Source organism: Elephantulus edwardii, unplaced genomic scaffold (genome assembly GCF_000299155.1).
Source record: "Elephantulus edwardii isolate Elephantulus edwardi_28Jun2011 unplaced genomic scaffold, EleEdw1.0 scaffold00278, whole genome shotgun sequence".
Taxonomy (NCBI): domain Eukaryota; kingdom Metazoa; phylum Chordata; class Mammalia; order Macroscelidea; family Macroscelididae; genus Elephantulus; species Elephantulus edwardii.
The window spans coordinates 36,414-49,920 of NW_006400028.1; the positions used below are offsets into that span (position 1 = coordinate 36,414).

At 51.5% G+C, this 13,507-nt stretch overlaps 1 protein-coding gene across 1 annotated transcript; it reads right to left on the minus strand.

Annotated features, from left to right (window-relative positions):
* Positions 1-3,679: 3,679 nt before the first annotated feature.
* On the minus strand, positions 3,680-13,168 carry ACVRL1 (activin A receptor type II-like 1). The gene is made up of 9 exons (XM_006900208.1): positions 13,090-13,168; positions 12,375-12,626; positions 11,992-12,203; positions 11,644-11,743; positions 11,135-11,281; positions 10,647-10,922; positions 9,802-9,999; positions 5,162-5,292; positions 3,680-3,848 (listed from the first exon to the last, which is right to left on the minus strand). Exons 1-9 carry the CDS (start codon positions 13,151-13,153, stop codon positions 3,714-3,716), a joined length of 1,515 nt encoding a protein of 504 aa, XP_006900270.1. The 5' UTR covers positions 13,154-13,168; the 3' UTR covers positions 3,680-3,713.
* Between the last annotated feature and the right edge of the window lie 339 nt (positions 13,169-13,507).

The following is a 13,507-nucleotide window of genomic DNA, read 5'->3' on the forward strand; positions in this document are numbered from 1 at the left end:
GAATTTGACTCAATGACTCAATTGCACCTAACCACAACAACAGGTAGTAAGGTGAGGTTCTTCTGCCCCAAACCTGTTTCCTCTGAGTGAATTCCAACTCATGGAGACCCCATTACACACCCAAATGCTCTATAGGGTTTGACTGTAATCTTTAGGGAAGCAGATTGACAAGACTTTTCTTGTACGGCAACCGTGAGTGGGTTCAGACAGCCACTCTTTAAAATTAAGAGTCCAGAGCAAACCATTTGCACGACCCATGGACCTTCAGGACTCCCTAAGATGGTCTCTAATACAAAGGTAGGGAGCGCTGGTGGCTTAGTAGTAAGGAGTTGTGCTGCCAACACAAAGGCAAGTGGTTTGAACCCACTATCTGCTCTGCAGGAGAAAGATGGACAGTCTCCTCCCATGTGATATACTGCCTCTGAAAACCTACTGGGGAGTCAGCTATGGGTCTGTTCTGACTAGACAGTACATAACAACAATATGAGACAGATTTTTTCCCCAGGTTGGTAAGGCAAATGGACGACTGTTTCTTCCAGTATCTGCTCTGCCTCAGATGAAGGAAGGGGTGGGGGAGGCTGGGATGCTTTCTGAATCTAGAAGCTAGAGAGAGGTGATGCTCCGTAGAACTCTTTGCTATTCTGGATAGAGATTGCCTTTAGGCAAAGTGAGGACCTCATTTAAGGAGAGAATTGAAAGGAGAGTAAAGCGGACAGATCCGCATCGCCCCTGGGTGTAGTTTTTTGCAGCATGCCCAGTGTGGTCCAGGAAGAGGTGTGCAGATCCCCAGCACAGGAGGAAAGGCCTGGCCTGAGGAAGGCGGCTGCTGGGCCACCTTTCCACCAGCAGAGGGCGATGTGGCAAATATGAAGATCAGGCTGCTGCCTAGCCAGAATCAGCACCGAGATTTGGACCTCCGCACGGGTCTAAACAGGGCAGTGCCGAACCGTGACATACGAGGAGCATTATACCTGGGATCCTCTCCTTCCTCAACACTTCAGAGCCCCTCTGGCCTACTACGAGGGGGCGCCGGGAAGAAGGGCAGGAGCTCCGGATTCAACCATCTTTTATTGAGAAGATATTACTCCCTGGGCACATACTAACTGCTTCAACAAACACTATTCCTCTCTGAAACCTTCTTCAGATGCAAGCTGCAACATGCTCACCAAGACTTCCGCTCTGCTCCTCAGCTTCCCTTCTCTCTACACTCCCCTTGTTCACTCCATCTCTTAGTTTTCCAGTCTTGGGGCTTGTGGAGTGTTTGCCCAAAGAGGAAGCTTGCTGGAAGACGTCTGCCCACCCACCCACTGCCGGGATCCTGTTGCTTCCGATCCACAGGGCTGAGTAAACTGCCCATAGGTTTCCAAGGCCGCCCATCTGCCACGTCCGTTCTCCTGCCCAGCGGCTGGTCTGCACTGGAATGCTTTTGACTACTGTGCCACCCCAAAAGAACATAAAACTGCCCGGAAACAAGCCGCGCCCTGGTGCTTGGGACCAGGATGGCTCATCTCGCTTTCTCTTTGAACCCAGTTTCACTTCCGGATTCCCCTGACATCCTGGTTCTCCTCCTGCTTTGCACGATGCTGGGACACGAGCCTTGGAGGGTGCCATTGAGGTGGTGAAGTCAGCAGCACCAGAAACCTCTCCAGGAGCTTGCTATGAACCATTTATAGCAGGAGAGGAGGAGCAATATTTTCTTCAGTGGATGAAATAGAACTAGGGGTCTCACTCCACCTTGTGCTGAGGACAGCTATTCTGGCCTAAGCTCCCCTCTGGCACCCCCTCCCCAGCTCAGGCTCTACTGCCAGTCCCCTCCCTACAGTCCGCCTACCTGCTCAGGGATTCAGAATATCTTCCTGGTCACGTGAACACATACACTGATATTTCCAAATGCCAACTTTTCCAGTATTTAGAGTCATCAGGTTTTGTTGAGGCTCAACAGCTCTGTGGGGCTTGGATCAGGGGCCTGTGGGGATCAGGAAACTGGATGCTGGAAGCTTACTGGCCAGAGCTGAGCCTGGGATACCTGGAGGAAGCTGTCACTCTGCCCCAGGGCTGTGAAGGGGAAGCCACAGAAAGGGAGGGGAGAGAACTGGCTTACTGGTGAGAAAGCTGCCTGAGCCCCAGTGAGGTCACCAGCATGGGCTAAAGCAAGAATAGGAGCTCCTAGACTCAGATTAAAAAGTTCTCAGCAAAGCCACATACGAAGGCAGATGTGTCAGGGGCTAAGGCACAAAGGTAGATTGGATTGATGAATTAAGCTCTAATATTGGCTGAAAGAATTGAAGAATTGATGCCTTCAACTTGTGGTGCTGGAAAAGAGTCCTTGAACATACCATGTACAGCCAAGAAAACAAATAAGTCTATCTTGGAGAGGGTGAAACCAAGTTTCTCCTTGGAGGCTAGGATTTGGAAGCTCTGTCTCACATACTTTGGGCACAGGGCCAAGAGGGACTGGACTGGTCCTTGGGGAAGGACATCATGCTTGGAAGGGTGGAGGGACAGCACAGGAGAGGAAGACCCCGGATGAGATGGACTGATAAAGTAACAGGGGCAATGGGGGTAGGTGTGTCAGCATCAGTGAGACTGGCTCAGGACAGAGCAGGATTCAGAGCTGCTGTACACAGGGTGACTCAGTGGCACATAACAATAATAGCATTGGCTGAAATTAAACAAAAAACCCCTAGAGCTGAAGAACCCCAAAGGCTATTAGAATCAAATCTATGAAGATACAGTTGAAGAAAAACAAAGGCCCTTGTCACAGAAGCAGGGAGGCAGCACCTGAACCTTGGTCTCCTGACTCCTGGGAAGCCTTCCCTTGGTCATGCTTGGCCTGGAAGTCCTCTTGTTCTGAAAGCCCTGGGTTCTTATCTATCTGACATGCCACCTCTCTACTGGCTGAAGATACAGTTGAAGAAAAACAAAGGCCCTTGTCACAGAAGCAGGGAGGCAGCACCTGAACCTTGGTCTCCTGACTCCTGGGAAGCCTTCCCTTGGTCATGCTTGGCCTGGAAGTCCTCTTGTTCTGAAAGCCCTGGGTTCTTATCTATCTGACATGCCACCTCTCTACTGGCTGATGACTCTGCCACACCCTCAGCACACTCTCTTGGGTTTTAATGTCCTAATAAATCTGCTAAGATGAGGGAGGAGGGATCCAGGGTCAGTTCCCCGCCCCCGCCCCCCAGACAGCTGACACTCAGGTATCATGGGGCTGAGAGAGAAACTGATGGACTCTAGGTATCTGGAGCTTGTGCCAGAGGCAAGGGCCTGGCAGGGCAGGGCATCTGCTAAAGGCTGGACAGAGCCCTGTGTCATGCTGGCAGCTCTGGTGAGGCAGTGGGGTTGACCAAGGTCAGGGGGTAAGTTCCAAGTCCAGGCTTGGGCTCAGGACTGGGATTCCATGGCAAGGCCAGCTTGGCTCTGAGTCTCTTTGCATCCTGTTCTTTAAGTGGTAGGGGGTGCACCCTGTTGGTGTGAGGACTGGGGAGGGGCCAGACGTCAGGGAGCCTGCAACTCTAAGCAGGCCAGACAGCAGGGGATCAGGTTTCAGTCCAGCTGTATTTTTGGCTGGATGGGCTGGGGGTGAGCAGGCTTGCAGGCGCAGCTGCCGCATAGAGGGCCATCCCCTCCCCAGTACGAATGTCATGCCATGTCTACCCAACAAAGGCTGCCTTCACACCTCCCTGCAGGTAGAAGGGGGCCACGCTCTAAAACTAGTGAATCACTTTGGGATTCTCCGGACTGTTGCTGAGTTTCTGTAGTGTCTTCTTGATCCGCAGGGCAGTGAGGCGAGCAGAAGGGTTGGGGTACCAACACTCCCGCATCATCTGAGCCAATCCTGAGAGGACCTGGGGGTTGAGAGAGACAGGAGGGAGGAAGCAGGGGATGTGGAAAGAAGAATGTGAGGAGAGTGGCCCAGTGGCAAAAGGGGAGAGGAAAGAATGGACAAGGAGAGACAGATGACAATGTTGAAAAGGAGGGTGAGAGAAAAGAGGAGAAAGGAAGAATGAAAAATGGAGGAGGGGAGTGGAGCAAGTAGGGAGATAGAGCAAGGCAAGAGAGAGAAAAGGTTACAACTTAAACCTTGAGGGTACCAGGACCCCACTGTCTTCAAAACACCTTATCTTCACCCCTCAAGAGCCATAGAAAAGAGGAGGTCTGCAAGCCATGAGGCTTCAACATCCCCATCCACAGCTTGAGACCCCAGTGCAGGGGGACACAGCACCACCACCAACCATGGTTGGGCTCAGGGGACTTTGGGGAAAGATGGTGGGTAGGCACTGCCCCCAAAACATAATTGTCCAGGAGGGATCTCATCCCAGGGCCCAGACTGAGCAAACCCCACCTTTGCCTTAGAACTCCAGTCGATCCTGAAAGAAAGTATCTCTGTGTGTGTGCATGTTGTTGTTACGTATCATTGTCAGACTGACTTGCAGCTCCCCCTCCAACGAGCGGGTTTTCAGTGAATCACACAGAAGGAACTGCCCATCTTTCTCCTGAGGAACAGCTGGTGAATTTGAACCACATGCCTATGGATTGGCAGTGCAACAATTAGGCCGCCAGAGGGATGCATATGTGTGACTTCTTTGTCAATGTGTATGTGTATAAATGTCCTTATTTGTATATACATGTATACATGCATTCATTCATCCAATAAATGTTTATTAAGTACCCATCATGTGTCAGGCACTGTGAGAAGTACTAGGGATACAGAAGTGAGCAAGAGATGTGCTCTCTGCCTTCGTGGGGCTACTGAGCTGGCAGCCACGTGCACACGTACATGTCTGCAAGTGGATATTTACGCAGAAACATAAGCACACTGGCATGTGTATAGACATGTACATGCATATGTGTTTCCATCTAAGTATGGAGGAAAGACATCAACCAAAACAAAAATACCACAACAGAATATTGCAGAGAAAGAAATACAACCAGGAAAAAGGTTCTGAAAATTCCTGGACAACCAGAGGGTTCTTTGGGGGTTCACGGGCCAAGGACGCTTGTGAGAAAAAAGGAGTGGGCACTCAGGGATGTACCTCCCAAAAGGTCACCTGGAATCTATCCAAAGTGAAGCAGATGACTCAGACTCAAGTACCTGGGCCCAGAAATTCCACCTCTGAGCTTCCACAACACACCAGCCCAGTCCCAGCTGAGGCCTTACCGGGTCTGCAGCCAGCCGGTTGGGGATGGTGGGGGTCTGCTGGTCAATACACACCACCTTCTTCATGTCCTCAAAGCTGGGGTCATTGGGCACTGCGTCATAGAAGGGTGGTCTGTAGTCTTCCACAATGCCTGGAGATGGAGCGGGGTCAGGACAGCCACTCAGGACCCCAGGAAGGCCCCACCCCACCTAGAGGAGAGCTTCCATCCATCCCAGGAGCCAGGAAACCAGCTGCCTGCCCATGGATCCTGGGATGCTGTGCTTATGAAAGACAGTCCCGAGAAGGACGCTGTAATATAATGAATCATTTCAGACTCTGATTGCTGTCAAGACGGAGCTGACTCATAGCTCGCCAGCAGGTTTTGGGAGGCCATAAATTGCACTGGAGGGGACTGCCCATCTTTCTCACACACAGCTGCTAGTGGATCTGAACCACTAAAGAGGAGCTGCCTTTGGGTTAGCCGCGCAACTCTTTACAGACTATTCCACCAGAGCTCCCAATGGATAATTACGTTTATAAATGATGATTACTGCCATTTATTCTGCATTAACCATGTGCCAGGCATGGTGCTAAACCCATTACATACATTATACTGTCACTCTGCATGTAAGTCTAAGAGGTGAATACATACTATTATTATGCCCTTTTTACAGGTGAAAAAAAATGATGCATAGAGAAGTTGAGCAATTTGCTCAAGTATACGCAGTTATGAATAGCAAAATCAAGACATAAGGCCATCTCATTTGACTGCTAAGTGTTATCTGGCTCCAGTTTCCCCATAGCTGCCTCTTATTCAGGTAACGGATTATAAGATACAGAGCTCATGGCCGAGTGGGTAAGAAGTTACGATGCCAACCCAAAGGCAGGTGGTTAAAATCCACCAGCAGCTGCTCTGGAAAAAGATGGGCCATCTCCTCCCTTGCATCTACAACCTCTGAAAATCTGCTGGAGGGTCAGCTCTGAGTCAGTTCCAACTCAATGGCACAAAGCAACAGCAATAGTGTTTACTGAACATTTACTTAGATCAGGCATTGTCTTAAGCGCTTTGCATTAAATTCTCACAACCACCTCACCAAATATGAGGTAAATACTATTACCCCACCCACCCTCTGTCATCAAGTGGTCCTGACTCATGGGGACTCTCCATTGACTGTAAACCTTTACATAGAGACTCTGCTTATAGTTCTCCTGCAGATCTGTTGGTGGGTTCAAACTGTCGACCTTCTGGTTAACAGCCTCTTACTCACTAGGCCACCAGGGCTTCAATAGTATTATTTGTGCTGCTTTGAAGCAAAGGAATTAAAACCAGAGAATTTCAACACAGGTAGAAAATGACAGAGCTGAGATTTAAGCTCAGAAAGTCTCTTGGCCTCCAAGCTATATTTAAAGGAAGGCTGATTACTAGTTTCAATGAAGATGTTATACAAGGTGAGGAGGAGGAAACACATCCCCTAAGAGAAGGGGATTTTTTACCTCTGTCCAAATGACAGGGATGACACAGCCACCCCTGACCCCCTCAGCTGGCAGGGCTCCCTCCCCACATTCTCCCAAGTGCATACTCCCTAGCAGATGATTTCGGAAGATGATTCCAGTGAGCCATAGACAGCTCGGGGGAAGAGGTCAGACCTGAAGTCTAACACGTCCAGTGGCCTGGCCTGAGGTTGGGGGCCACAGGCCACAACCTCAGCAGAGCCTGCACCAGCTGTTCTCACCATGGCGGGCTTCCAGCAGCCCCTGTGCAGCTCCCGCCCTAATCAGTGCTGCGCAGAGGCCTGAGCGTGTCTAATGAGCCTTTAATCAGCGCCGGGGTTGACACCAGATTACAGTGTTTATAATGCACCATGAATCTGTACGGGGTTGACAGCATTTCCCCCTCCGCCCCAAGGGCCTGCAGTGAGCCTCTCTTTCAGCTCTAGCCAGTCTAGTCTTCCTTTCCTGCCTGCAGCCTGGAGCAAGGGCCCCCAGCTTCTTCCAGATGCACTCTGTTACTCTGGGGGCTCACTCCTGACGGAGCAGGGATCTGAGCCCGTATGAGTCACCCAGGAGGATTGATTATACCTATACTGTTCCTCCACTGTCAAAGGCCACCTTGAGGGCACATGCAGCCCCATATGGACTGGGTTTTGGTAGTGCACCACCAACCTCAAGGCAGGTGGTTCAAATACACCCTCTGCTCTGCGGAAAAAAGGATGGGCAATCTTCTCCCGTGAGATTTACAGCCTCTCGAAATCCACTTAGGAGTAAGCTATGCGGTGGTTCTGACTCAATAGGCATATAACAAACAAAAACAACAGGAACATGAGTAAGAATGTGTTTCTTTGAGGGGCAGCCAACAATCAGGGCACAAATTAGATACAGATGATTGTCCCCCAGCCTTTCAGGGCTCCTGGCAGCCCCTCACCATTGACAGGCTCCATAGAGGCTGACAACCTTCCCCACCCATTCACTCCAAAGTTGAGAAGGCACGGACCCCTGACACCCTGCCCAGGCTAACAGTTCCTGCTGTCGGAGTCCTTGGTGGCAGTATTAATGAGGCCACAATATGCAGACAGTGCAGACACACTGCTCACTAATGTAGAAGAAAGCAGAGACCAAAGAGGTTTTACTGGACACAGGGAGAAAGAGACTGCCTGATCTCCCCTTCAACACTGCTTCCACCCAGCTGTAATTCTGTGCCTCAGTCTTTGTGTCTATAAAAAACAGGGATAGTATTGGATCAAGGGCTCATTCTATTCTAACAACAGCCACTGAGTGCTCTAAGTAATTTTACTTGGCATTATAGATTGAATAGTGTTTTTCTCTACCCAAACTGTGTGTTGTAAATGCTAATTACTTGCATCTGAGAACTGGACAAAGACTAAGGATGACAGAAGAAGACTTGATGCCTTTGAGTTGTAGTGCTGGAGAAGAGTCTTGAACATACCATGGACCACCAAGAAAACAAATAAGTCTGTCTTGGAGAGAGTGAAACCAAGTTTCTCCTTGGAGGCTGGGATTTTGAAGCTCTGTTTCACATACTTTAGGAACTTGGCCAGGAGGGACTAGTATGGAGGAGGAAATCATGTTTGGAATGCTAGAGGGACAGTGCAGGAGAGAAGACTGCGGATGAGGAGTATCGACAAGGTAACTGGGGTGATCAGGGTAGGTGTGTTGGAATCAGTGTGACTGGCTTGGGACAGGGCAGGCTTCCGAGCTGCTGTATATAGGGTCACTATGAGTTTCAGGCGACTTGAAGGCACATAACAACAAACCTAAGTATATAATCCTATTCGAAAATAGCTTGTACTATGTTAACGAAACCCTTCTACTGCAAAGGGAGCTCTGGTGGCCTAGTGATAAGAAGCTGTGTCACAATCCTGAAAATTCAAATTCACCAGTTACTCCTCAGGAGAGGGATAGTCAATAACTTCCCCAGTGATTAACTGCCTCTGAAAACTCGCTGGAGGGTCAGTTCCAACTTAATGGCACACAGCACCACCACAATAAAGAGAACTTTAGTGGCACAGTCCACAGGGAGTTGCACTGCTAACCCGAAGGCCATGCCATGCCTCTCTGGCGGTTCAAATCCCCCAGTGGTTTCAAGGGAGAAAGATCTCCTCCCATGCTATTTATAGACTCAGAAACCCACTGGAGGATTAGCTGAGTCAGTTCCAGCTGGATAGTAATGAATGTGAGTATCACTTTTGAGATCAGATTAAGCATAAAAGAAAGGAGAAGCACGGATGGGAGGAGACAGAAGCCACAATACTTGAAGACTGTCCAGAAACAAAGAGGAACAGAAGCTGAAAAAGAGACAAGGACCTTCCCCAAAATCTGACAGAAAAAGCCCGTCCCTCGAGCTGGTGCCCTGAACTGGAACTTCTGGTCTCCTCTCATGCTGTGAGATAGTGTATTTTCTGTTTGTTAAAGCTATCCTCTGGGGGAGCTCTGGTGGCCTAGTGGCAAGAAGCTGCACTGCAATCCCAGAGGAACACGGTTCCAATCCACCAGATGCTCTGCCGGAGAAGGAGGCGCAATATCCTCCTGTACCAGTCAGATCTAATTTGACGGTACACGCACACAAAATTAAAAAAAAAAAAGCTATCCTCTTAACGATATTTCTAATACAGCAGTAGTAAGAAACTAAGACACTTGGACTATCTCATCTAAATCTCTCAACACTAGAAGCTATCTGTACTCTCATATTAGAAATAAGGAAACTGAGGCACAGTGATGTTATTTTGCCACAATTAGTGGTAAAATTAGGAGTTGAACCTCTGCAGTCTGACTGAGCACATGCTCTTAATCAAGAAGTGACAGCATCTCCCTGCCAACTCATGAGCACTAAATAAGCTGAACCATGTAGGGTAGATAGCCTGGCATCTGGCACATATTTAAATTCAATAAATGTTAGCTACTATTAATATTTCAGTTATTATCACTTCCCAAGATTTCACAGCCAGACTCACAGACTCAGATGAACTTTAAAAGGTCACTCAGTTGAACCAGCCGGTGAATGGCAGGGAAAGGGTGCTGAGAGGTCTGGCCATAAGCCCCTCAGACCGCAGCACGTGTCATGACCAGAAGCCCTCTGTCCTGCCTGCCTGCTGGCCACCTGCCCCCATTCCCTACCCTCCACGGGACGCAGGGTGGACCTCACCATTGACAATGGTCCGACGGGTGATCTCCCACAGCACCAGGCCAAAGGCCCAGATGTCAGTCCACTTGTACGATTCGAAGCAGTCGGTGCGGATCTGCTCATCCAGCACCTCGGGTGCCATGTACCGCTTGGTGCCCACTCTTGGGTTGTTGCCAATGTCCAGGTAGTCACTACCCTGGGAATGCATCACAGCCAGGCCTGTGGGTACCAAGGATACGGTCACTAATCACTGAAGCCCACAGACAGGGTGGCACCCTGGGAATTGAGGTCCCTGGGGCAAGGAGAGACGGAGAGACAGTGGAGTATAGAGGGACAGGCCAGTGGAGACGCGCCCTGAGATGGCCTGGGAGACATCAGCCATGGGAAGAACTGTTCCAGGTCCCCTTCACTTCTGTAGCATTCTAGTTCCCCAAGAGCCCAGACACATGTACAAGGCAGGCATTACTGTGCCCATTTCACAGAACAGAACCCCCAAGCCTGGTGTAGGGGAGCAGTAAAGTAGTCGATGAAGGCAGGATGGCAGGTGATAACCCAGGTTTCTGGCTCTCTACTTCTCTGTCCCAGCTGCTTGCAACCAGGGGAATGTCATGGAAGGAATCTGAGGGTGATATGGGGGTTATGGCAATTAGTGGGGCTGAGCTTCAAAGTGCCTCAAAATTAGTAAAATCGTCAATGTGCACCCGATAGTCACAGAGCCAGAGCACCAAAGAAGTGGTAAAAAACAGAACAATGGAGAGAGTGAGCCCTGTGCACTCGCGAGGGACTGGCCTGCACCTGCCCTGTCCTATGAAGGGCCCAAAATCCACTCCTCCCTACAGGACCCCTTCCTACGCCACCTTACTCACCCAGGTCCGCGATGCAGCACTGTAAATTGCTCTTGACCAGCACATTGCGGCTCTTCAGGTCGCGATGGGCTATAGCCGGTTTGCCCTGCGTGCCGAAGATCTCCACGTGCAGATGAGCCAGTCCACAGGCTGCAGACATGGCCAACTTCAGAGCCAGCTGAGGCTCCAGCGTCTGCCTCTGCAGAAAGTCGTAGAGCGAGCCATGCTCGTGGTAATGCGTGATGAGCCACAGCTGCGTGCTCGAGTTGCGAGAGGTCATGTCCGAGGCAATGAAGCCTGTGGAAGAAGGGATGGGTGGTTCGGCTGGGAGGAAGGTTGCAGTCATGCAGAAGATGGACTGGGCCTGGGGGCAGGGCAGAGGTATTAGAGGGTACTAGAGGGTCAGGGAAAACTAGGTTTGGGGTGGAGGCCATTCCAGCTTAAGTTAGAGACAAAGCTAGCAACAGGTGGGCTGGAAGTCATCTTTGGTCAGATGACTCGCTGCTTGCCTAGGATGTTGTCATGTCTGAGCAGCACTGTGTTGTAGATCTCTGTCTCTCGGAACCAGGACTGCTCATCCCTGGAGGAGAAGATCTTGACAGCCACACTCTCACCATGCCACAGGCCCCGCCACACCTCACCATAGCGGCCCTTTCCTGTTGGAACGGCCAGAGAGGAGGGAGAAGGTCACACACTGGCATATGGACCCCCAGTGCAAAGAAACCCCTGTGAAAGCCCCGATCTTGATGCTGTGCTGGCCCACCTGCACAGACTCTGACACTTAGATGGTAACTCAGTATAGACCCAAACCCAGCCAGCAAACCACCATCACCTTAACTGCCTCTTGTTCCACTCTGTCCCTGCAGGAAGACCTTGTCCTGGCCCACCTCCAACCGCTCCTGCCATGTAGAATTCCCTTAATAGACCCGTCTTGGCTCAGCCCATGACCCTAGAAACCAAGTCCCTCCAGGCTCATGGGAGCCTGTGGGCCCCAACCTGAGGCTCACACACTGCTCACCTACGCACTCCACTAGGGCGACTTGCCGTGCCACTGTCCTCTGCACCAGGAAGGGCAGCCCCGAGCCACTGCCTGTGGTGCAGTCACTGTCCAGCAGGTCCTGGAGATGTCGAGAGGCCATTGAGAGGCTATTCCCACATCCTTCTGGCCCTCCCCCATCCTCAATGTGAGTCCCACTGCTGGGAACCTCCTCTCCCCAGACCACTCTAACCTCTGCCCGCCCCTACTCCACCAGCTCCTGCCACTCAGACCACCTCTGGTGTTGGGGATCACGCCTTTCCTTCTCTGATTCTGTGGTTCCTGTCTCCCCCTTTTCCATCCTTTGTCCTAGGTTCCCCAGGCCCATACCCCGAGCATGCTGTCCCCCTGCTCAGACGTCTTCAGGATGATGCTGGACTCGCCCAGCTCGCTGTGCAGAACCCAATGCTTCTTTTCCCTCTTCCGGAAGTGCCACAGGCCCAGGGCACCCAGGCCCAGCAGGGCGAGCAGGGTCAGGACTGAGCCGAGGACCAGAGGCAGCTGACTGTCTACCCGCGGCTCCTCTGGAGGAGTTCGAGTGACTGAGAGAAAGGGACACTGAGGCTCAGCTCCTAGCCACGCCAGCTCCCCCCACCATGTCCCCTCTGCAGGTCATCCCCCCAGGGTTCCCCCTCCACCACCTTCCTGGCTGAGCATGAGAGGAAAGCAGGGCAGAGAGGGCAGGATCCATGCATCTAGGGAGAGGCACATACCCTGCAGCTCCAAGGACATGTTTTGATTGCAGAAGGAACTGTAGCAGCAGTGGTGGTGGAGGAACTCGGTGGGGCGCCCCCAGCAGAGCTCCTCATGCAGTCTCCCACAGCCCCGGAGCTGCTCAGGGGGGCCGCCCTCCTGCCTCAACAGCACAACAGTGCACCAGACTCCCTGGCAGGTGGGGCCCCTGCAGTGTGGGTTCTCGCAGGTACAGTTTATCAGCTGCTCCCAGGAGGTTCTCACAGGGTCACCTGGGAGACACATAGCAGCCCATCAATGCTGGGCCAGATTCTCTAAGGCTGAGCCCAACACCTGCCCCACCTTTCTGACACTGCAAACCAACCCTTTAGTTCTAGCTCTGTCTTCAGATTATCCTTCTCTCCAAGCCGAATCCCAGCCGCTACTGTGCTGTGCGAACCAGGCTTCCTTCTCCCTGATTCCAAGGAAGCCCTTCCCTCCTAGTCACCAGGCCCAGTGTTAAGTTGAGCACATCAGAGGGGATCATAAGGCTGGTGCAGGATGGCACCTAACAACAACTGCTCACCTAAATAAATGTCAGCATCCTGAAGACTTACAGAGCATGAGTCTTCAGGTTTAGCAAAAGAGGGCAGCAAAAGAGGGTTAGACTAGCTGAGCTCTGAATCCACTATTCCCCTTAACTTCTCAAATTTAGCCCCAGCAATTGCTGTTGTCCATCCAGGGCCCAGTACTCACCCTGGGTGAGGCCCAGAGCCATCAGCAGCATCAGAAGGCCCCTCCTGGGGGCGCCCAAGGCCATGGTGTCTGGGGAGAGGAGCAGGGGGAGAGCTGTGAAATGTGATCCCCACAATGTTTTTAGCCACTGACCCTGGGTCCCTCCCACCCAGAGGAAATCACTGTAAGGTTTTCTATGTGCAGGGTGGCTGGGAGGTCTCCTCCCTGCTCTCAGCTTCTGTCTTTGGGGTGGGGCCTGTAGGGGAAGTCCTGGTTCACTTCCCCATGGAAACCATCCTGTTAGGGTAAAGGGTGAGGAGTTACGTTTAAGTCCTCAGTGCTTAGGGGAACCAACTCAGCACCCCAACTGATAAACCCAGACTAGTGGTGGGCAGGGAAGCATCAGGGAGCGTTTCAGACTGGCAGCACCCCCTGTCAG